Source organism: Osmia bicornis, chromosome 14, assembly GCF_907164935.1.
Source record: "Osmia bicornis bicornis chromosome 14, iOsmBic2.1, whole genome shotgun sequence".
In the NCBI taxonomy this organism is placed as follows: Eukaryota; Metazoa; Arthropoda; class Insecta; order Hymenoptera; family Megachilidae; genus Osmia; species Osmia bicornis.
In genome coordinates, this window is record NC_060229.1 from 2,346,633 (window position 1) to 2,366,274 (window position 19,642).

The 19,642-nt window shown below is 33.8% G+C and overlaps 4 protein-coding genes across 4 annotated transcripts; 1 reads left to right on the plus strand and 3 right to left on the minus strand.

The window, feature by feature from the left end:
* Positions 1-25: 25 nt before the first annotated feature.
* LOC114872544 (calponin homology domain-containing protein DDB_G0272472) lies at positions 26-2,201 on the minus strand. Its single transcript, XM_029179845.2, is given in 4 exon segments — positions 26-387; positions 471-611; positions 668-1,119; positions 1,216-2,201. Coding segments are annotated over 4 exon segments (1,368 nt in total). The 5' UTR covers positions 1,836-2,201; the 3' UTR covers positions 26-232.
* Positions 2,202-2,294: 93 nt separating this feature from the next.
* On the minus strand, positions 2,295-4,093 carry LOC114872545. The gene is made up of 4 exons (XM_029179846.2): positions 3,672-4,093; positions 3,227-3,589; positions 2,850-3,153; positions 2,295-2,773 (listed from the first exon to the last, which is right to left on the minus strand). The coding sequence occupies exons 1-4, from the start codon at positions 3,804-3,806 to the stop codon at positions 2,514-2,516; spliced, it is 1,062 nt and encodes a 353-aa protein (XP_029035679.2). The 5' UTR covers positions 3,807-4,093; the 3' UTR covers positions 2,295-2,513.
* A 141-nt stretch (positions 4,094-4,234) lies between these two features.
* On the plus strand, positions 4,235-15,667 carry LOC114872542 (GATOR complex protein Iml1). The gene is given in 26 exon segments (XM_029179836.2): positions 4,235-5,094; positions 5,168-5,552; positions 5,630-5,755; positions 5,822-6,293; positions 6,363-6,559; positions 6,624-6,907; positions 7,059-7,279; positions 7,357-7,569; positions 7,626-7,772; positions 7,842-7,988; positions 8,623-8,631; positions 9,753-9,970; positions 10,050-10,255; positions 10,328-10,502; positions 10,578-10,778; positions 11,467-11,562; positions 12,032-12,105; positions 13,357-13,442; positions 13,445-13,463; positions 13,535-13,742; positions 13,809-13,917; positions 13,985-14,215; positions 14,276-14,436; positions 14,511-14,679; positions 14,751-15,067; positions 15,127-15,667. Coding segments are annotated over 25 exon segments (4,635 nt in total). The 5' UTR covers positions 4,235-5,094; positions 5,168-5,201; the 3' UTR covers positions 15,325-15,667.
* LOC114872543 (rac GTPase-activating protein 1) lies at positions 8,326-19,158 on the minus strand. Its single transcript, XM_029179844.2, has 11 exons — positions 18,773-19,158; positions 18,475-18,677; positions 18,256-18,407; positions 17,777-18,188; positions 17,537-17,706; positions 17,348-17,474; positions 17,056-17,288; positions 16,686-16,983; positions 16,427-16,602; positions 16,276-16,348; positions 8,326-9,043 (listed from the first exon to the last, which is right to left on the minus strand). The coding sequence occupies exons 1-10, from the start codon at positions 18,855-18,857 to the stop codon at positions 16,285-16,287; spliced, it is 1,920 nt and encodes a 639-aa protein (XP_029035677.2). The 5' UTR covers positions 18,858-19,158; the 3' UTR covers positions 8,326-9,043; positions 16,276-16,284.
* Positions 19,159-19,642: the final 484 nt, after the last annotated feature.

Consider the following 19,642-nt stretch of genomic DNA (forward strand, 5'->3'; position numbering starts at 1 on the left):
ATCTAAATAATGATCGAAGAACGGTATTAGCTTGGAGGATATGTTAATACTAAGATTGTAAAATGTATCAAAGAATATCTGCTATGAAATGAAGGTAATATGATTCTAATTGTACATATCCTGTGTTAAGATAGACCGCGATATGCGGGTATATAATTCAAAGGTTTCTCTCTTCATCCATAACCTTTTTATAATTCTATTTTTCTGCCAAGATTAAGAGAAGTTCTCTCAATTAATCATAATATATAGCGTTTCTCCTGGTGCTAATCTTCGACTGACTTTGTGTTTTCTTGCTGTTCAATCCATCTTCATCAGCATCCTCGGTGTCCTCGACAATTCGCTGCCAAGGTGTAGGGTTCACATACGCTGGCTTTGCTTTCTGATGAGCTGGTAAGGATAACATTTATGCATAATTACATTACTCCTAATAGCAATCATCAAAATGTTAAAATAAAATTAAATAAACTAACGTAGAAGTCCTTGGGTAGCTGGTTTAGGTTTGTTCTTCGCCATCTTTCGCCAATTTTCATATGCCTTCGTGCTCTCTTCTAATCTCTTCTGCTTCTCTTCCTCTAATCGTTTCTGCTTTAGCTCCTCCTTTCTTCGACGTGCTGTATAAACATTGAAGAAATGAAATTTGAAACAAACGGAAAGATATCTCTATTACCTTTCTCTTCTTCCTTCTTTTTACGAGCCCACTGGCTAAGATTCATATTCTTCGCAACAGCAGCTTTATCCTCGATCTCTTTCAACTGTTTCTGCACTTGCAATTCTTTTTCAATCATAGCCTTCTTCCTCTCTTCTTCTCGTTTCTTCCTCTCGGACCATTTTAAAAAATTCTCTCGCTCTCTTAATTCTCTTTCCTCCTTCTCGCGTGCCAATCTCTCTGACTCCATTCGCTTCTTCCTCTCAGCCATCTCTTCTTCCTCCTTCTTCCGTCGAATCGTTTCCTGTTTTCTTCGAATCCATTCGCTGTAAGTGATCTTCTTCATGAACTCGCAGTCGTTCGAAGTGTTCTCGGAAATTTTAATACCGGACAACGACGCCGTGGACACTCGTAAGAGTCGATGCCCGTTCAACGTGTATCTGCAGGATACGTCGTAACTTTCATCGCGTTCCCTTTGAAATTAAAAAATTATTTGAATATCATTCCTTCCTTTAATTAAGGGTAAGTTTTACTTCTCTTAACAAAAGGAAGCCTAAATTACAATGTACCTCTGCACTTCCGTTTGCCTGACAGAACAGAGTTGATCATTATCTGCCGCCATGTCGACGATTTTGCATCGTCTCTCAACACGGCCAGAGGGTCTACAGGAAGTAACGGACTTGGAACGCATCACGTCGGATTTATAGGACGAGAATGTGGTCGGAGAATTCAAGGAATAACAACGATATGTTTCTTGGGCTGAAGCTTGGTCCCCGGCTTGGTCCACGAAGGAAGTGGCCAGGTCATTGTTAACAGACAACGTGGTCATCATATCGGTCATTTGCGTAAAATCACCGTGATTACCGATCCGTCCATCCTCCTTTGATCTGACCTTCACTCTAATCTCAACCTCTTGCTCTCATCCTCTTCGTTTGTCTAGAGTTTCCGCGTATATCGCCGGATTGATGAAACGGACTTCCGGGTTGAATCTAGAGCTCGTAGAAGTTGCATCGTAGCAGATCAGTCCGTTGCTCGTGGAAGGCTCTTTTCGGTAATCATCGGACTGCAAGTGACTTAATGATCTAGTGCCGATCAGTTGCATATCATTCGTACTCATCGCCGAGTGCGTTTCATTAAAATCATCTCCTCGCTTCCATTCGTACCAACTGTCAACGTCGCTGTCTAGCATGTTCGAGTAACCCTAATCAGATAATGCGATGAAGATTACAACGGACGAAATGTATGTCAAATTTTGTAAACTTGTCACATATCGCTGATCTGCGATACCGTGTTCCAATTAATTGATACGAGTCCGGACGGAACTCGAGGAATTATATTCGTCCATGATCAACGCGATGCTGCGCTTTTCGTTTACAAACAACGACGAATCCCTTTTAGTACAGTCGCAATTACAGTACAATATAAAACTTTTCCAAGGCCAATTAACGGAAAAGACGTTCACGGAGTTTCGTGTACGGATTTGGAATTTGATGGAGGTGTCGCATTCAAGCTGGTACACCCTCCATTAAGAGGGAGATTCGATCGCGTCTTTAATGACTTTCTGTGGATAATTTCAACAATTGACCGGAAGGAAAAACAGAGCACGCTCGATACTTTTCGATATTCATGGTCGATTTTTACAATAAAATTGACAACCTTGAAAATGTTTATTTTGATAATCATTTAAAAGTAGACAAATTAAATAATAATAAAAAAATAACTTGAATTTCTTACAGATACTACAATGCAGTTTCTTGGTTGAAATCTTTATTTGTTTCTTAACTTATTAATTATACTTATATTAACTTGTGCTTGATCGACGTATCACTTAATTCTTGATTTAAAATAAATCGAGATCTTAGAGAAATTAACGTTCAGTTGATATGCTGTTTCTCAAGTTCAACTCGGTCGCATTGTTCTGTCTCGTGATCAGAAGATACTCTTCCGTGATTTCCTCCGGTTGGATTTTATTAAAGTACGTTTCTCGTTCTTGATGAACATAATATGTATCGTCGAAATTGAAATGTAATCCGAGTACGATATTTAATGCAGAAGCGTCGTACGCGTGGCAACCGGAATACCGGTACTGTGGTTTCTTGTTAAATCGACAACCTGCTGACTGAGCACCTATAGTAATATTAAAAAATTGCTTATATAGTAATTATATTAACACGCTGCATGTATCAATAAAATGAATACGTACCAATGGGATAAATACAATCTCTCGTTAGCGCGCATTGTACCCATGGCAACATTACTTTTTCCCTGATTTCTTTAACATTCCTAATTACTAAATGTGATGCTCTTATTAAAGGAAGAAAGAAAAAACTTTCAGCGGAAACGTGAAAATATTCGTACATCTTTGGATGCGTTAAAGAGCTAATTGCATGCCTTGTAGGCCAGGCCAAAATTCCAGATTTTGGTAAAAGGTATTTTGAGATGTCAGATGAATTCAAACGTATATTTGAATCCATATACAATATGTTTCCTAGTGTGTTTAAAGCTGTCTGCAACATACAAAAATAATATCCAAGTTGTATCAATTGTGTTAAAATATTACACATTTCTAATGGTACCTACCTGAATAACTAGAGGTCTATAAACATGCAGTCTATCATCTTCAACATGAGTTGGAAATGGACTTATGTCAAAATGAATCACATTACATTTTGTAGAATTACAAGCTGCTCTAATATTTTGCAAAGAATCATCATTCAATCCAACACTATAAATGATAATACTATTATTTGGCAAAAAATGACTGACATTTCTCACAAAGCCATAAATATTTTGTTCATTTCCAGGCCTTATAAGAGAGACAACAGTCACATTTTGAGATTTATAACTAAAAGGTGTTGTGCTAGTTTGTCCATCCAGCCCAAGCATTGCAAGATACTTAGAGTCTGTTACCAACCTCTTCTCCTCGACATCTTTCAAGTTCTCCTACAAAAACACCCAGAACCAATTATGTCCATGTATATTAAGCATAAAATAAAATGAAATACAGTGTTATAAATACATTTACCTGGAAGTTCCGTAATTGCTTATGTGTCTCTGTAACCAGAGTTTGAATGGAAGGTCGTTGATTACTGAAAGCAATAAAAGTGATGCTGCTCCCTGCTATGCAGATAAGCAACAATAGCAGACCTTTGGTACGCATCTCTCATCATTTGATCAGATGGTTGTTTAATTTTTAAATGATAATTATGTTGATACGTTACGTTAGAAACATCACACGTAGGTTATACATTATTTGTGACATGACTAATCGTTATAACTCGGATAACATTTTAAGTAGAATGTATATTGCTAATATATAATGTCGAGGAAATACATTGATTGTCTGATCAATGAGTCAGTTTCATGACAAATAATGCTTAAAATCTATATAATAATAGATTAGATTAAATTCTTCTTTTTTCTTTGATAACAAAACACTGTCAGAGCTCTAGCAGACGCCGCATTTCTAGAAACTTTTGATCGGTTGGTAGGAATATGATAAAAAATAACTATGGCATCACTGCATTTGCAAGTCCCAAGAAAATTTGAAACTTACATAAATAAAATGATTTCCTGTAAATCTCTCTAATCTTATTTAAATATATCGTTAATGTATTGAATCTGTTATGTATATGATGCATTTTTTGGAATATAGCGAACAAAATCTTAAAGGCACAGACTCCTTCGAGGCCTCCTCCGAATCGATGTAAGCGCCATTGCACGCCATTGGAAAGAATAGGGCAATAGTTTTGTGCAACTTAGGCTTTCTCCAGTTATGGAGAACTGTAGATGAAAATATGTTCATCGTTTGCTTTATTTGTCCACATCTTATCTTTAAAGATAAAAGGTTGCAGATTAAGCTTTCCTGGCTCTCCTCGTCTCTCCCTGTCTCTCCAAGGCATTATCTGTCCCTCCTCGTCTCTCCATAAGTTTTCCCAAGATCGGAAGCAAATCGAAAAGTCTCTTTGCACCAAAATATACTTTGATACATGATTAAATTGGTCCTTAAACCCATTCATCCTTTTTCGTTTCTACACGACTATTATTTAACAATAAAATATGCAGTTGATACATAGGAGAATGCCAAATGATATTGATCGTATAAGAGAAGCACACGGCTAGTAACATTCCTCTGTATAAAACAAATGCGTGTTACCAAAATTCTGTAGAATAAAGTATATTGAAAATCTTGTTGAGTTTTATGTTAATTTTTATCCCTCTAGTGTAGTGTTAACACTTCCTTTAAAAACTACATAAGAAATAAATAAATTTTATATAATATCAACGCAAAATTTAGTTCATATACAAAAGAAATAAAGTAGGACCTTATGTTTGTAAATTATTACTTTTTAATAATACATCATTGACAGTACATATAGATGATTTATTTGCATAACAATTGTTTTGCATACCTTGAAGAAATATTTTATATTGAGTGAAGATTAATAGTAAGTTACTTGCTTCATTTAATGCATGTAAATTGCTTGGGTAATTTCAATTAACTTGCATCATTCATTACAGTTAAGTTTACTATCCAAAGAGTAATGGGTTAAAAATGAAGCTTTACAAGTTAATAGTACATCAAAAGACCTTTAGCGAAGAAGATTTAATAATTAATCCAAAAGATCATCCTGGAATAAAGACTGGAGATGTTGTTGAAATTTATCAGCCAGAAGTTGAATTTAGCCGGCTTCTTCTTCAAGTCACCTCCTTCAAAGAAGATTTACAAGGACGTGAAACAATTAGTGTGGAAAATAATGTAGCAACAATGTTTCAACTGAGAACATTTGGAGATGTATATATGAATGTTGTAAATCCAGATGATGTAGCCTTGGATTCTGTTGAACTTACCTTCAAAGATCAATATCTAGGCCGTAGTGAAATGTGGAGACTCAAAAACAGCTTGGTACAATATATTTATTTCCACATGTATACTAAACTATTATAATATTATAATTTTATAATTTATTATTTTCTTACCAGGTTAACACTTGTGTATATATGAACAAAAAGATTGAATTTTGTGGAGGCTGCATAAGATGTCAAGTATATGAAATGTGGTCACAGGGTGATAGAGTTGCTTGTGGTGTTATAACCAATGATACTAAGGTTTACATTTAAACATAACATGAAAATACAGATATAGAACATTTTTTTAAAGAACATAACTTTCAGGTTGTATTTCGTTCTTCAACTAGCATGGTGTACCTTTTTATTCAAATGAGTTCTGAAATGTGGGATTTTGACATTCATGGTGATTTATATTTTGAAAAAGCTGTTAATGGATTTTTAGCTGACTTGTTTCAAAAATGGAAAAAGAATGGCAGCAATCATGAAGTAACAATAGTTCTATTCTCAAGGACATTTTATAATGCCATCAATTTGGAAGAATTTCCAAACCATATGCGCGAATGTTTACAACATGATTATAGGGGAAGATTTTATGAAGATTTCTATAGAGTAGTAGTACAAAATGAAAGATTTGAAGATTGGAGTAATGTGTTGGTACAGTTAAGAAAATTATTCACAGACTATCAAAAGATTGTATTAGAATATCATCAAAAACCGGGCGTTACTATACCAAAAGCAGTGAATTCAACAGCTGCACAAGGCAATTTTTTAGAAGTTTTAAACATGTCCTTAAATGGTAATAGTTGTTCACATACACTTAAATACGCGGTAAAATATATCTTTCTTAACAAATGCTTTGTTACAGTGTTTGAGAAACATTATTTAGATCGTAGTTTTGATAGAACTGGTCAATTATCAGTAGTAATTACACCTGGTGTAGGTGTATTTGAAGTTGACAGAGAACTAACAAATGTTACAAAACAAAGAATTATTGATAATGGTGTTGGTAGTGATTTAGTGTGTGTTGGAGAACAGCCATTACACGCAGTTCCTTTATTAAAGGTATTAAACAATAACGTAATAATTTCATATATAACATACTTTAATATTTATTACACGATTTCAGTTTCATAATAAGGATACATCCATCAATGCACCTGATGATTATAGTATGCCACATTGGATAAACCTTAGCTTTTATTCAACAAACAAAAAAATTCCTTATTCAACATTTATACCTCGTATAAAACTTCCGCAAAGGGTATCAAAACAACCAGTGGAAAACGGCAAATTACAATGTAAAAATAAACTATTACAAGAAGATCCAAGAGAATGTCTGCACAATACCCTATTTGACTATGATGCATATGATGCACAAGTTTTTCAATTACCTTCAGTTCATACCTCGAGGTAAATTTGTTTTTAAATACAGTAATGCTCAAATGTATGGTATAGAGTCATCTCTCCCACATTCGGTCCTGATCGTGCGCTTTACATTTGAGTACTACTATATTATTACTAAGAACCTAAAACTAAAACTTTGAACTTCGAAATTTGTAAGTAGTTTGCAACGGGTTACAACAAGAACCAAAAAGACGAGTGTTGCAAGTATGGAGACACACAATACCGTGCATATATTAAAACTAAAGAGAAAGATGTCAGACCCTGACATTCATCATCCACCCCCTGAATCGCATTCACCTCCAACCACAACAAGGAGTGCGGCAATCTCAATACCTCACAGAACAGATGATATCAGTGAATCTAATGGAGAAATTAATGGCATGTATTTAAAGGATATTTATTAATCATAGATGTCATTCGTAGATGATAAATCTGAAGAAATTTTTATTAAGCAGAATCAAGGACGTCGGTGAAAAGTGATTTAACAGATTCTGAAATATCTCCACCATTCAGGCCAGTTGTTGGCAGTGCCGGAAGTCCAACAAATACAATATCACAACCAACAAGTATTAGACCTAGTAGAGCACTTATCAATCCTTTTGATCCGTCTCATGTTACAATTAAACTGACTAGTAACAGACGAAGATGGACACATATTTTCCCTAAAGGTACATATTAAAAAAAATATATGAGTTGTTGTAATTCAATTCAATTAACATTACAGGACCAACAGGTGTGCTTATACAGCAACATCATTATCAGGCTGTACCGACACAAATGTGTGCAGGTTCACAATCCGATGCCACTTCCACTTTAAGCGGATCTCCCTTGGAACATAATGATATCTCTAATTCAAATCACTTTCAAGATCGTTAGTATTTCATATGAAGTACATATGTTATATGGTACCATAGTACAACCAAAATTATATTTTTCATAGATACAAAAGGTAAACCCCAGAGGTTAAATCTTTCATTATCGAGCGGTGATAAGAGCGGGCATCCAGTATCTTCTACCGGGAATAAGTCATTGACATTATTATGGGGTGCTACTGGTGAACAAGAATGGACACCAGCACTTACAACAGGTTTGCATACGTTTTGATAAGGACATTAAAGGGAACTACTTAACTACTGGCAAATAATATTTTATAACATATTGAAATAACAGTATTAGTCACATTGTTTTCACAAATGATTACAAAATGAGTTTACAGTTTGAAGAAAATATTTTAATTAAGTAAATAACCATTTTTATGATACCAAAATATTAACTGCATATTATATATAAAACATAATGCTTCTTGGCTGTTCTAAGGAAACAGTAAAAGCATTGATGATATGTAGGTGTAGTATTGTAAATTATTGGATTAATATGAATTCATGTGAAAAAAACTTTCACTCATACCAAGAAGGATTAATGAATTTAATTTTAATATATATATATATATTTTTAAAGAATGAAAATAGCTGGTGTACGCTCAAAAGAAAAATACTGTTTTCCATGTAGATTGAATGAAAGTTTGATACACAATCACACAGTCATCATGCATAAGGAATATTTTCATTCTTGGACATACTCATATTTATTTTTGAAATTCATTGATCATTTAAATGAATAATTATTACATTTATTTCCATGCTATGGTACGTCTTATTGGGATGCAACGCTGGACGCATTGACGCGTGTGTGATGTCCAACTATGATGTCACATTAAACAGCAATCATAGGTTAGCGCTATACGTTATTGGGGGTTGATTCGGTTATGGTATACATTTATTTATAAAGCATTAAATTTAGAATAATTTTTGTTCTTCATAGTTCTACCTTTATGATTCTTCAGTGCATGTAAATTCTCTGTTGCAAATTAGTAATTCTAATTTCAATATAATTCCTTCAGGCCTATTCAATCTTTTAAATATGTATTCATTAGTATTATACACCTACATAAAGACTTATTATATTCTGTTTTCATCTCTTGTATGGAAAGTTTACATTCTAATGTAATTTATTTTTGTTTCAAATGATTTCATATACACTATAGTTAACTTTTTGTAATTCACAAATTCTTCAAACATTTTCTCATCTGCTTTGTATTCTTTTTCACTTTATCACTTCTCTTTAATCGGCGCATTTCTTGCACTGCTAGCAAGAAATGGTATGTATTAGTATTTGGTAGAATCTGTTACTAATGTATAGCAACATAATACTGTGAGAGCTTGATAATAGTTACTTTTTTTGTAATTCTATCTGACATTGCAACATAATTTATTTTGCACCAACAAATACTATACCGTAGTTCATCAGAGTCCATAACTGCGAAAGACCAATTTTCGTTCTTCACGCATCTCCAGTACGCATCTTCGCCCTGATTGGCGATACTCCCAAACGAAGTAGAAAGCGATTGGCAGAGAGCTCGCTGCGTTCCCCCACCATCTTCCAACATGCGTGCCGTAGTTATGGACTCTGGTAAACTGCGGTATAGATACATGCATATTTATTCAACATTACTTTTGTAATGTTATATCGCATGTTTAAATATCTAATCATACTCATTTTGGACTTCATACACTAGAAACACATACCATAACACTAATACAATTGCTTCTTCAACTGGGGTACATATACAGGCTATGCAATACATATTTTCATTATTGAAATAATTTTATAAAAACTTCTTTCATATAGCATATTTATGTATTTTTGTATTAACTGCTATAAATACTTAGATTTAGTATTTATGTAGTAACAAAATTAATATTATACATTAAATAGATTATTTGTTTTTTACTTTTAGTCATTTTTTATGTATAGAATGCTTTTCACGGATATTTTATATCGTATTTTTTAGGCGTAGATTGGAAGTCGTTGACAATTCCAGCATGTTTGCCCATTACCACAGATTACTTCCCAGATAAAAGAAGTCTGCAGAACGATTATGTTGTATCAGATTATAATCTTCTACCTGACGATGTTAACACAGATTTCGCACAACAACGAGCGATATATAAAAAGCCTTTAACGACTGCGGAAGTGTTTAAAGAGCTTGTGTCGCAACGATTAGCACAGGTATTACATCAGAGGAAAATTGATCATAAAAATGATTGATAATTCTTTCATATAAATGATTGGAATCTTTTTCATTAAGGGGTTTCAATTAATTATCTTGCCGCAAAATAATAAAAATCAAAGCAATACACCAGGTAGTAATGCTATCCCAGCAATAAGTTCTGTTATGCGGGGGCGGCAAATAGAATCAGAACCCAAAGAGGAATATTTGTTAAGCATTGGTAGGATATTTCATAAAATATCTTTGTTTGACAATTGTATAACGGTTACTAGATATCGTCCAAGGTAAATAATTATAATACGTACTATTGCATTATAAGTCAAAGAAAAAATATTGGTAATGTATAATTTTCATAGGCATCCTTATCCTCCATTCAATATTCATTATCTGTACCGATTTCATGCACCCCATCATGACACGTATGAAGTTTCTTGGGTATCTTTTACAACGGAAAAACTTGAAAATTATAATTGGAATTATTTAGATCATTACATTTGCACTAGAGGTCATACTGATTTTTTTTTAGTAGAGGTAAGATTTAAAATGAAGAAATATATATAATGTTTGCGCAATCGTAATTTGTTAGTTACGATGCAATTTTTATAGGCACTTAAATATTGGAGATTTCGAGTTTTTCTACTACCCTTACATAATTCAGCAACTCGAAAATTTTTAGAGGGATCATCGAGATGTGACATATACACACCTCTCACTACTTCCGAACAAGTTTCCTTTATGGACGGGTTTCTGCGTTTCATCGAATTATGGCCAAATAAAATACGACGTCCGAATCCAAACAAAAATTGGGTAATTTTTTATTTATAACAATTTTACAAATACAATATTAACTGATTTGTCTATTTATCAATGGCTATAAGATAGAGAAGTTTTATCTAGGTTGAAAGATGAGGAAAGATAACTTTCTTTCAAACAGACTCGTGTATATATACGAGCAATTTAATATTATATTTTTTGTTTAATCCAAATTTTAAACCACTTTAGTTTAACAATTTAGTTTGTATTATATTATGCTGTATTATTGCACTGTAGAATTGGATGTCGCATGCCTCCTGATGTACAATGCCTTAAATAATGCAATTTATTTTTATGCTTTTGTTAGTTTTGAAAATTTATTATTATTTCATTGAATATCAGAAATTGTACATTTTTTTAATTTACGTTATGCAACATTTTGTATACAGTGTCACTGCAATATTAGTGTTGTGTGGTACCTTACAACATAACAATAACACGAGGGCTAGTTTCAATTGAAAAGAGCACGATTTGTCCGTAAGCTTCTTTGATATAATATTTTTTAAATGGCAATATTATGTAAGGACTAATTTTTCTTACAATAACATATTGTTTAAAGTCAGTGGATCGCCAATACCGGCAGTACACACACACATATACACACGGTTAAATGAAATATACACGTTTAATTATAGGGAGAAATTAGATTAGTTAGAGGGGTATTTAGCATGATATGTTTCAGAATCCTTCAACTCTAGGTGGTGTTCCTCAGAGAGATTCCGCCTCTCACTTGACCAGACGCAGGCACAGCACGAGCCTGATTTTCCTCACTAACCAGGTATATCCTCGCATCCTGTAGCCTCGATACGCTGATCCAGATGTTAATGAAATCATTATCATGTTTAGCCCTCACTCTTATCTTCTTTATAATTAGGAACAACTTCGAAGTCTTGATATTTTTCTGCCTTCACGTATATACAATATTTAATTCGTCACTTTTCAGTAATATGTATTAGACTTTTAATTACGTAGAATGTTCAGACAGCTTGTACAACATATTACACAATGAATGCAGCCATGCTTAACATTTGCCTTGAATGCGCACATGACTTAGCAAGCTTCCGAATAATGCAGACCACCGACATTTGATTTATTCCTTATTTCTTTTCATAATGTAATAACGCTCTCTAAATATTATGTTAATAATGATGCCATTACAGTCAAACAAACCAGAGATATACTTCTTCATGATCATCAGCTTATTCGTTACATTTACAGTTACCCATACTCTTCATCATGCTTTTCAGACCAGTCTAGTTGGCAGTTCTCCCTTCAGGGAGCGACTTGGAAGCAATCGCCTACCAGAGAAACCAAGACCAAGGTTTGAACAAGCTTAGATTGATGATTTCAACATTGTTGCCTTTTGCAAATGTAATGGTATAGCTTGCAGCCTATTCATTTTGTGATGGCAGGTCATTGAAATTTGATATTTGATGGTTTCTTATTTCATTTCTTGCTTTCTGCTATGTGTGTTTTATTATTAATGCATAATTATTTATAACTAAATATACTACATACATATTAAAATTACATTCAATTCTTCTAACATAGCTTTGCAGAAATTATGACAGTTAATTATTATTTAATATCTCCAATAATCCATATAATAATGGAATTGAATAAATTGAAATTATACACATAATTTCTGACAAACTGCAAATCTGCATGTTTTATGAGAACACAATACAACAATTACAACTCTTTACACACATGCTTCGTGTAATGTTTATGTTGCATCAAGAAGGGCTTAATTTGTAAATTTCAAATATGTTTGAAACTATTACATGCTTCAACTCTGGTGACGAATATGAAGGTACTTCCTAATGCATCCTATTTCTGGAAAGGGTGTGTTCACCAAGTAAAAGAAAATTGTACACATATTGAGGGTATCTTTGTACATATACAGGCTACTCTATACTTTTCAGCTGCTTTCATTTATTTTTCATCATTTAGTAAATGTAAAATACAGAGTACTCGTATCATTTTGCTGTATGCTTAAGAAAATGGTGTTGTAGCGAATTGCTAAGTATGTAATTATACATTTGTACGAATGCTCTGTATAATAGAAAATATTGGTAGTGAGTGAGGGAGTGACGGGGTTCTCTGTACAGGAGAGGCATGTAGTGAATACCGCTGCGACTGCCCGCACGTGCCTCGACACTCCTCGCCACGTGCCAAACAGGTTGGTTTTACTCTTTTAAATTTTTTCAATTCAGCAATAAGCTTAATACTCGTTATCACTGATAAAATATGTACGTACATGTTAGAATTCAAGTGCTGAAGCAATCAGCCAATGCTCCAATGATCCATAGCAGCTTTAAGTTAAAAGATTTTATGGACAATTTTTAATTTTCATTATAATGTACATACATATAAGTTCAAGATATAACTTTAATGATTGTTTGAAATCAATGCAAACGGTATTGCGCATATGCAAATAAGTTTTGTGGCTTTTCGTATTGCAATCTTAGATATTCCTTAATCTTCTATTCGCTACGTGTTTCTTCGCTATGCATCATTTTAGCAGTTTGAACATTATATAATCATTTCGTTTTATCCCTGTTTCTGTCAGGTCAGGTTCTAAGGTGATGGATAGAGGTAGAGTCTCACCAGCAAGTGAAGCTGTCCTACCCCTTTCACTCGAGCAACAACAAGATCATTTGACTCTAATGAAGACAGGTAAATTGAATCTCCAGTTGCATTTAGTTGTTTAAACGAACCCTGGACTAACGTTTAAACTTCATTGTCAGTGCAAATATGGAACTGACAAAATTGAAAAACACCGCGCCAAATACTGAAATTCTAGAGGCAATGAAACATCCGCAAACTGGTGTAGGATTTCTCACACACCACCCATCTCTACCGAGTCAAACATTTGTTAGCGCTGACGCGGTACAATGGTTAAATAATCACATAGAGGGAGGAGTAACGGTAGAAGGTGCTATTAACATCATGAATGTAAGAATAATTTTTCGGTATATTAGAAAATGATTGATTCCACTGTAATAACATACTTTTATTCAGGGCATGATACAAGACAAATTAATATGCCATGCATCCGGTGATTTTTCCAAACCGTTTATTTTAGGATTTTACTTGTATCACATAGTACAAGATAAAGAAAATCAAAGAGGTAAGATGAAATGCTTCCCATTAAGTGACATGTATCAGTTTGTAATTCACTTTTGGATCATCTTTAGGAGATTATTTTTCGCCTTTGGGTGATTTGCAAAGTTTCGAAAACGAGTGGGTGGAGGTCGAAATTAAAGCGCCAAAAGGGTGGTGTGAGCCTACTTCCCCAGGAACACTTCCATCAGTGACATCTCCGATGACTATACCTAGCTGCGATACCGTTGACGAATCAAATGTACCATCGTTTCTCAAGGATGATTTAGACTTACTAAGTTTCGAGGATGACAGAGATTGGCAAAGTAATTAAATATTTTCTGAAAATTGTTTCTAACTCTATATAAGAATTACTTATTTTTTAGTTCCATCATATAAGCATACTCATTTAGACATTGACATAAATAATAGAAGCGATAGAATTGAATGGGGTCATTTAAGGTATCAATCTATATACAAAGTGGATCATTCGTACGAACTTGTGGTACAATGGGTAGCATCGTCTGGTAGCATAGTTGCTGATCTCGTAAGTACCATTACTTTCTTAGGGTGTTTCATGATGATAAATTATTTTTGAAACTTGGGTTTTATTTTGAAAAGATATTTGTGTGGCAACGTAAAGCTCAAATGTGTGGAATTCAAATGGTACCTATCCCTAGTGATCTGTTAGCACTACCGTTCACTTTGAAAAGCGATCCTTTAAGGGGGCCTATTTTTATACCACTAAACACGGAGTGTCTTTTGGAAAACAAACAACATGTCTTTGGAGGTTTAACATTAATCTAACATTAATCAAAGTTTTAATTTTCTAAGACTCTAAGTGTCTGCGATAACTTACAGAATTTCAAGAAGACACGCACGCACAAAGACTTTACCTACTTCAAGAAGCAATTGTACAAAGATTTGGCTTTGTTCCTTGCTTGATAGAAAGTACAGAGAACGACCATCAGTATGTTCATATGACTGGCAATGCATTTATACTGATTCCTTCTACATCAAATACAAAATCACGTCCACGAACTGCTACTAATATTGTAAGACGGAATACAGGACAGAAAGGATATCCGATTCATTCTGAACAGCCTAGTCCCCATGAAGCTTATATTACAAGGCACGTCAGTGGAAAAAATAAAGATGATTACAATAAGGATAAAAGGGTAAGTATCTGTGATTGATTTTAGAAAGTAGTTGGGTAAATAATTTTTGTTTCGTTTAGATTGGATTTCTTTGGTCATGGAATCATATGGTTAGTCGAAAATGGAAATCGTCATCTACCTTAGCCGGTGACGAATTATTTCAGAAGAAACTCATTCAGGATTTTAGACACTTTTGTTCAAACGGGGATAATAGACTGAGACAGTTTTGGGAATCTTGTTGGGAAATAAAAGAAAAATCCTGCACAAAAACAGCATAAGGTATCAGAATAAAAAATATCATAATATAGCGTATTGTTTTATAAGCTTGTAGTTTAATTACCACAATCACGAAATTTAATTTCGCCATAATTAAAAAATTAGTACCTCGTTTTTTACGGTTAAAGAATCATTTTAAATGTAATATGTACTTGTGATACGATTATTATTACGATAACGAAAGTATGTACAAATTAAAAATATTTTCTAATGCTTGAAAGATATGATGTAAATGGATTTAAAAAGCAATGTTTGTAATATATATTTCGAGTTTACTTAGTTTGCATAAGACGTATATTGTTTTTACGAAACTAGAAATAATAAATTTATAATTTTTGTTACGAATACGTGTATTTATAAATTTACGATAAAAAAGAAGGAATGAAGTTATATTAAAGGTTTACTGATTAACCTAAAAAAAAATCTTAAACGTGTTTCAAATGAAAAATATTGACAAATTTTTGCACACATAAATATGCAATGTCAACTTCTATACTTGATGTCACGAAAGTCCATAACTAACAATAAGACGCGCAGGTTGGAAGATGGTGGGGGAACGCAGCGAGCTCTCTGCCAATCAGGGCGAAGATGCGTACTGGAGATGCGTGAAGAGCAAAAATTGGTCTTTTCGCAGTTATGGACTCTCGTGACATCAGGTATAAATATAATTATATTTTAATTTCAAATTAGAAAAATATTGAGATTCTATTATCATAATTTGTTTACATATACAAAATATTATTTAATATATTATTCAGATTTTAATTCTTTTAATTTCTAATATTGTACTTTTAATAACCTAACAGTACCTTGTGTCCGACGTTATGCAACAATATATTTCCATCAAAATATTACAAAATTTCAAACAGAATATGGAAATATTATGCTGAGTATTGAAAAGAATGAGTAAAAAATGATTTATATCTTAAAGTAACTGTAACTTAATTACATACCTATCTTCTTTAGAAACCTATTCTAGAAGGAGGTGTAGCAAAATATTTTTTGTTTTTCCTCATGAACGTTCGACTATAACAAACAAAAAATTAAATCAATATATTTAGTGTAATCGATACTTAATATTAAGAATAGTAGTAAAATAGGAACCTAGAAGCAAGTGGAGTGTTAAAGAAGCCACGGGAAGTGCTACGCTTAAGTAACGATTCCGTGGATGGCGTGTGCCTTAGTTCTCCAGTTCTATGAGTACCGATACCATTTAAGTTTTCGGGGTTAACAAAATTTGCCCAGTAATCCGAAGGAATTTTCAATAAACTTTCCACTATCTGTAAAAAGATAAAAATTTAATACATTAAGAACCATTTTGCAAGAAACAGCCCAAATAAACCCTTCGTATTATAATACTTACAGCAGCTTGGTTCTTCGTCTCGGTAAGCAAAGAAGTGGGCGATGGTTCTTGACAACTATAACCCACCAAAGTAGGACCAAAAACTTTAGCCAAATTACTAATAGGCATTTTACATTCGGGACTACTTGACACTCTTTGTAAATGTAATATTAGAAAAGCAAGTGTATCTCTATTGGGTTGGGGCAATTCTGAAATTGCTTGATACAAAGCAGCATCTGCATCTTGTTTATCCTGAATTGTAGCGGCGCGAACAAAATCAGCCCATAATCCCACGGTAATTAACGGCTCCCGTAATGATCTATACATAGTAAAAATGTAAAAGTAAATTATCCCTTTTTAATTCCAAAAAAATATCCAGGGACAAACATACCTGAGGAAGTCTTTGAGAGTAGAACATATGGTGGGTATGTCAACATCAGAAAGATTAGGAGCTCCTTTACCTTTAAGAAACTTTTCTTTCAAACATTTCACTTCAGTTGATCCACCATTTACCCTATATAATCCTTGCTCACTCATCCCTCTCAATTCCACTTCATTGATACAATGAACAACTAATGATGGAACCATTGGTGGGATCATAGGTGTATAATCCGCTATAGTTCCCTAAGAACATGCATTGTGATAAATTAGAAATAAAAATGTTGGGAATATAAAACACTTACTGATGTGCCACGTAATGTGGGTGTATTTCCCGTTGGTATACATGGTAATGGTACTAAGTCTTTACATTCTGTGTGAGCAGTAGCTCTGCAGTCTTTACATTTCAGAGCTACTTTTCCGAAACGAATCCTGAAATATTATATATGCAATTGATATCTAATGTAACTAATTACTCGTGTAAATGTTTATACCTTTTATCGCAGGGTGTACAAATTTCCGGTTTGATTACTGTCTTCGCTATAAAACTATGACCTCGAGCAGATTTCGTGTTCAAAGTATATCCTCCTATGTTTGGACTAGGTTTGAAAATTCCTTCTGAATCTGATCCTGAAGTAAGATTGTCAGCTTTTGGTGCAGAGGGCTGTAATATAATTACTTAAAATTAAGACTATCAAAGAAATGTGTAGCTAAATATCTTGTATAATATTTACCGCGGTATCGATTTGCATTTCATTTGTATTAACTGATGCCAATTTCGATTTACTACGATCACCGCTTTTACGTCGTTTACGGGCGCTGTGTAAAGGACCTTGGGGATCTGTATTCTCATCTCTAGGTATAGCCTCAATTACTGAGGATGCAGTGATATTGCCTTCTTTGGGCATTACTACTGTAGTTGTAGCCACTATTCTATCAGAAGAATTTAATTCCGCAATCTTTTGTACTGTACTATGACGTTTTCTTGTGGAATATTCACCACTAGGTCTATGTTCTTTCCATTCACGTTTTTTCTGATGTTGCTGAATAATTACACTAGTATCTAAGTCATCTTCTGACTTTGAAAAGCAACTTAAGTCACTTAAAATAGAGCCAGTGGAGTCCAGCTCCGCTATGGTATTTAATCTGAAATGATTATTAATTGAGATTCTCTTGAATAATTAAAAAACTTCATTTAAGAAAAGAAACTCACTTATCATTTTGTAAGTCTTTGATGTGCATATTACTGTGACGACCATTTAATGTAGTGTTATTTAAAAACTGTAACTTTTCTCTTGTTTCATCATTAAAGTTTTTCCCACCATCATTAAATAAAAGATCTCTGGTCATAGCAATTTGTCTTTCCTATAAATACATGGGCATTGAAAATAAAATCGTGCATGTTCTTTAACTGAAAAGCTGTTACATTTACCAATGCATTTCTTTGTTCCTCAACAGTCCTTCTTTTTCTTTTTTCCTCATCTAAAAGTCTTCTGGCATGACTTAGTTTTCTGTCCAGGTCTGCTGCTTCTTGATGAGCTTTCTCTAAGGCTGAATGAAGACGCTGACATTCTTGAATAGATGCTAGCCATTTTTGTCTCATTTCTTCCTGGTTTATTGCAAATTGTAAGAATTCTATAAAAAAAGACATTATACTTTTAGTATATTGCTGAGGCTGGGTACATTGAATAGGGGCAACATTGCAGGAGGTAAATGAATAAAGTCCAAACCTTCTTCACATGCTCCGTTTACGAGTACGTCCGTACAACGTACCACTTCATCGTGGCTAGCTAATAATGATAACGAAGCACTCATTTTGGATGTAATACAGAATCTGTTCGAATGAAAGTTTTAATGTTTATGAAGTACTAAAATCACGTAATAGGTTCACCGCGATTTTCTTCGACTTTCCTTGGGTCTTATTTATTCTACTTGTACCGTTGATAATGTTAATTTTCTGAACCTTTAGTTACAAACTTAACAATACCCCGTGCGTGATACATTTCTATCGCACGCAATATCGCGCCATAAAACCGTTGACATCGCACGTTGAGCCCTGAACAAACGCTTTCTTTTTGCGATTCAAACTGAACCAATGAAAGGGACGCGTGTCAGTGACTACAAACTTATAGTTAGTGATGTTGGAAGCAACTAACGAAAATAAGGTTTTACGTTACGTCGGTAATTCAGAAAGTTGGGCTCCCACTCCCGTTGGTTGATATGTCTAACCATCGACGAGAGTCTACGTTTTTTTCGTATCTCTCGTTGATGAGACTACGAATGAAATAAATAAGGTACCATGGTAAAAAAATTATTAATTCTCGAGATATTTTTAACAAATTACTTTATTTAAGGGATGACAATTTACCATTTGGGCCGTTTGGGCTCGAAAACTGGAAAATGACCAATTATAGAGACAGCATCATGCACATATTCTTAGATGGCGCTATCGGTACCATTTTTGTACTACCCCTTAACTTTTAATTAAAAAACATAATAATGCAGCTTTTCTGTACGTTTTTGGTTTTGTTAATTAATTACTAAATAATAATTCTACCATCATCCCGGTAAAATGGAGGTCGCTATTGATCTTGGGAAAG

What these genes read in the sequence shown, in the direction of transcription:
- LOC114872545 (XM_029179846.2), bottom strand. Translation starts at nt 3,806, where the DNA reads ATGCGTACCAAAGGTCTGCTATTGTTGCTTATCTGCATAGCAGGGAGC. An exon ending in AGCAATTACGGAACTTCCAG is followed by an intron (nt 3,590 to 3,671) that starts GTAAATGTATTT and finishes GTGTTTTTGTAG; the next exon opens with GAGAACTTGAAAGATGTCGA. An exon ending in AGATTGTATTTATCCCATTG is followed by an intron (nt 2,774 to 2,849) that starts GTACGTATTCAT and finishes ATATTACTATAG; the next exon opens with GTGCTCAGTCAGCAGGTTGT.
- LOC114872543 (XM_029179844.2), bottom strand. Translation starts at nt 18,857, where the DNA reads ATGAGTGCTTCGTTATCATTATTAGCTAGCCACGATGAAGTGGTACGT. An exon ending in TGTACACCCTGCGATAAAAG is followed by an intron (nt 17,475 to 17,536) that starts GTATAAACATTT and finishes ATAATATTTCAG; the next exon opens with GATTCGTTTCGGAAAAGTAG. An exon ending in CCACATTACGTGGCACATCA is followed by an intron (nt 17,289 to 17,347) that starts GTAAGTGTTTTA and finishes GCATGTTCTTAG; the next exon opens with GGAACTATAGCGGATTATAC.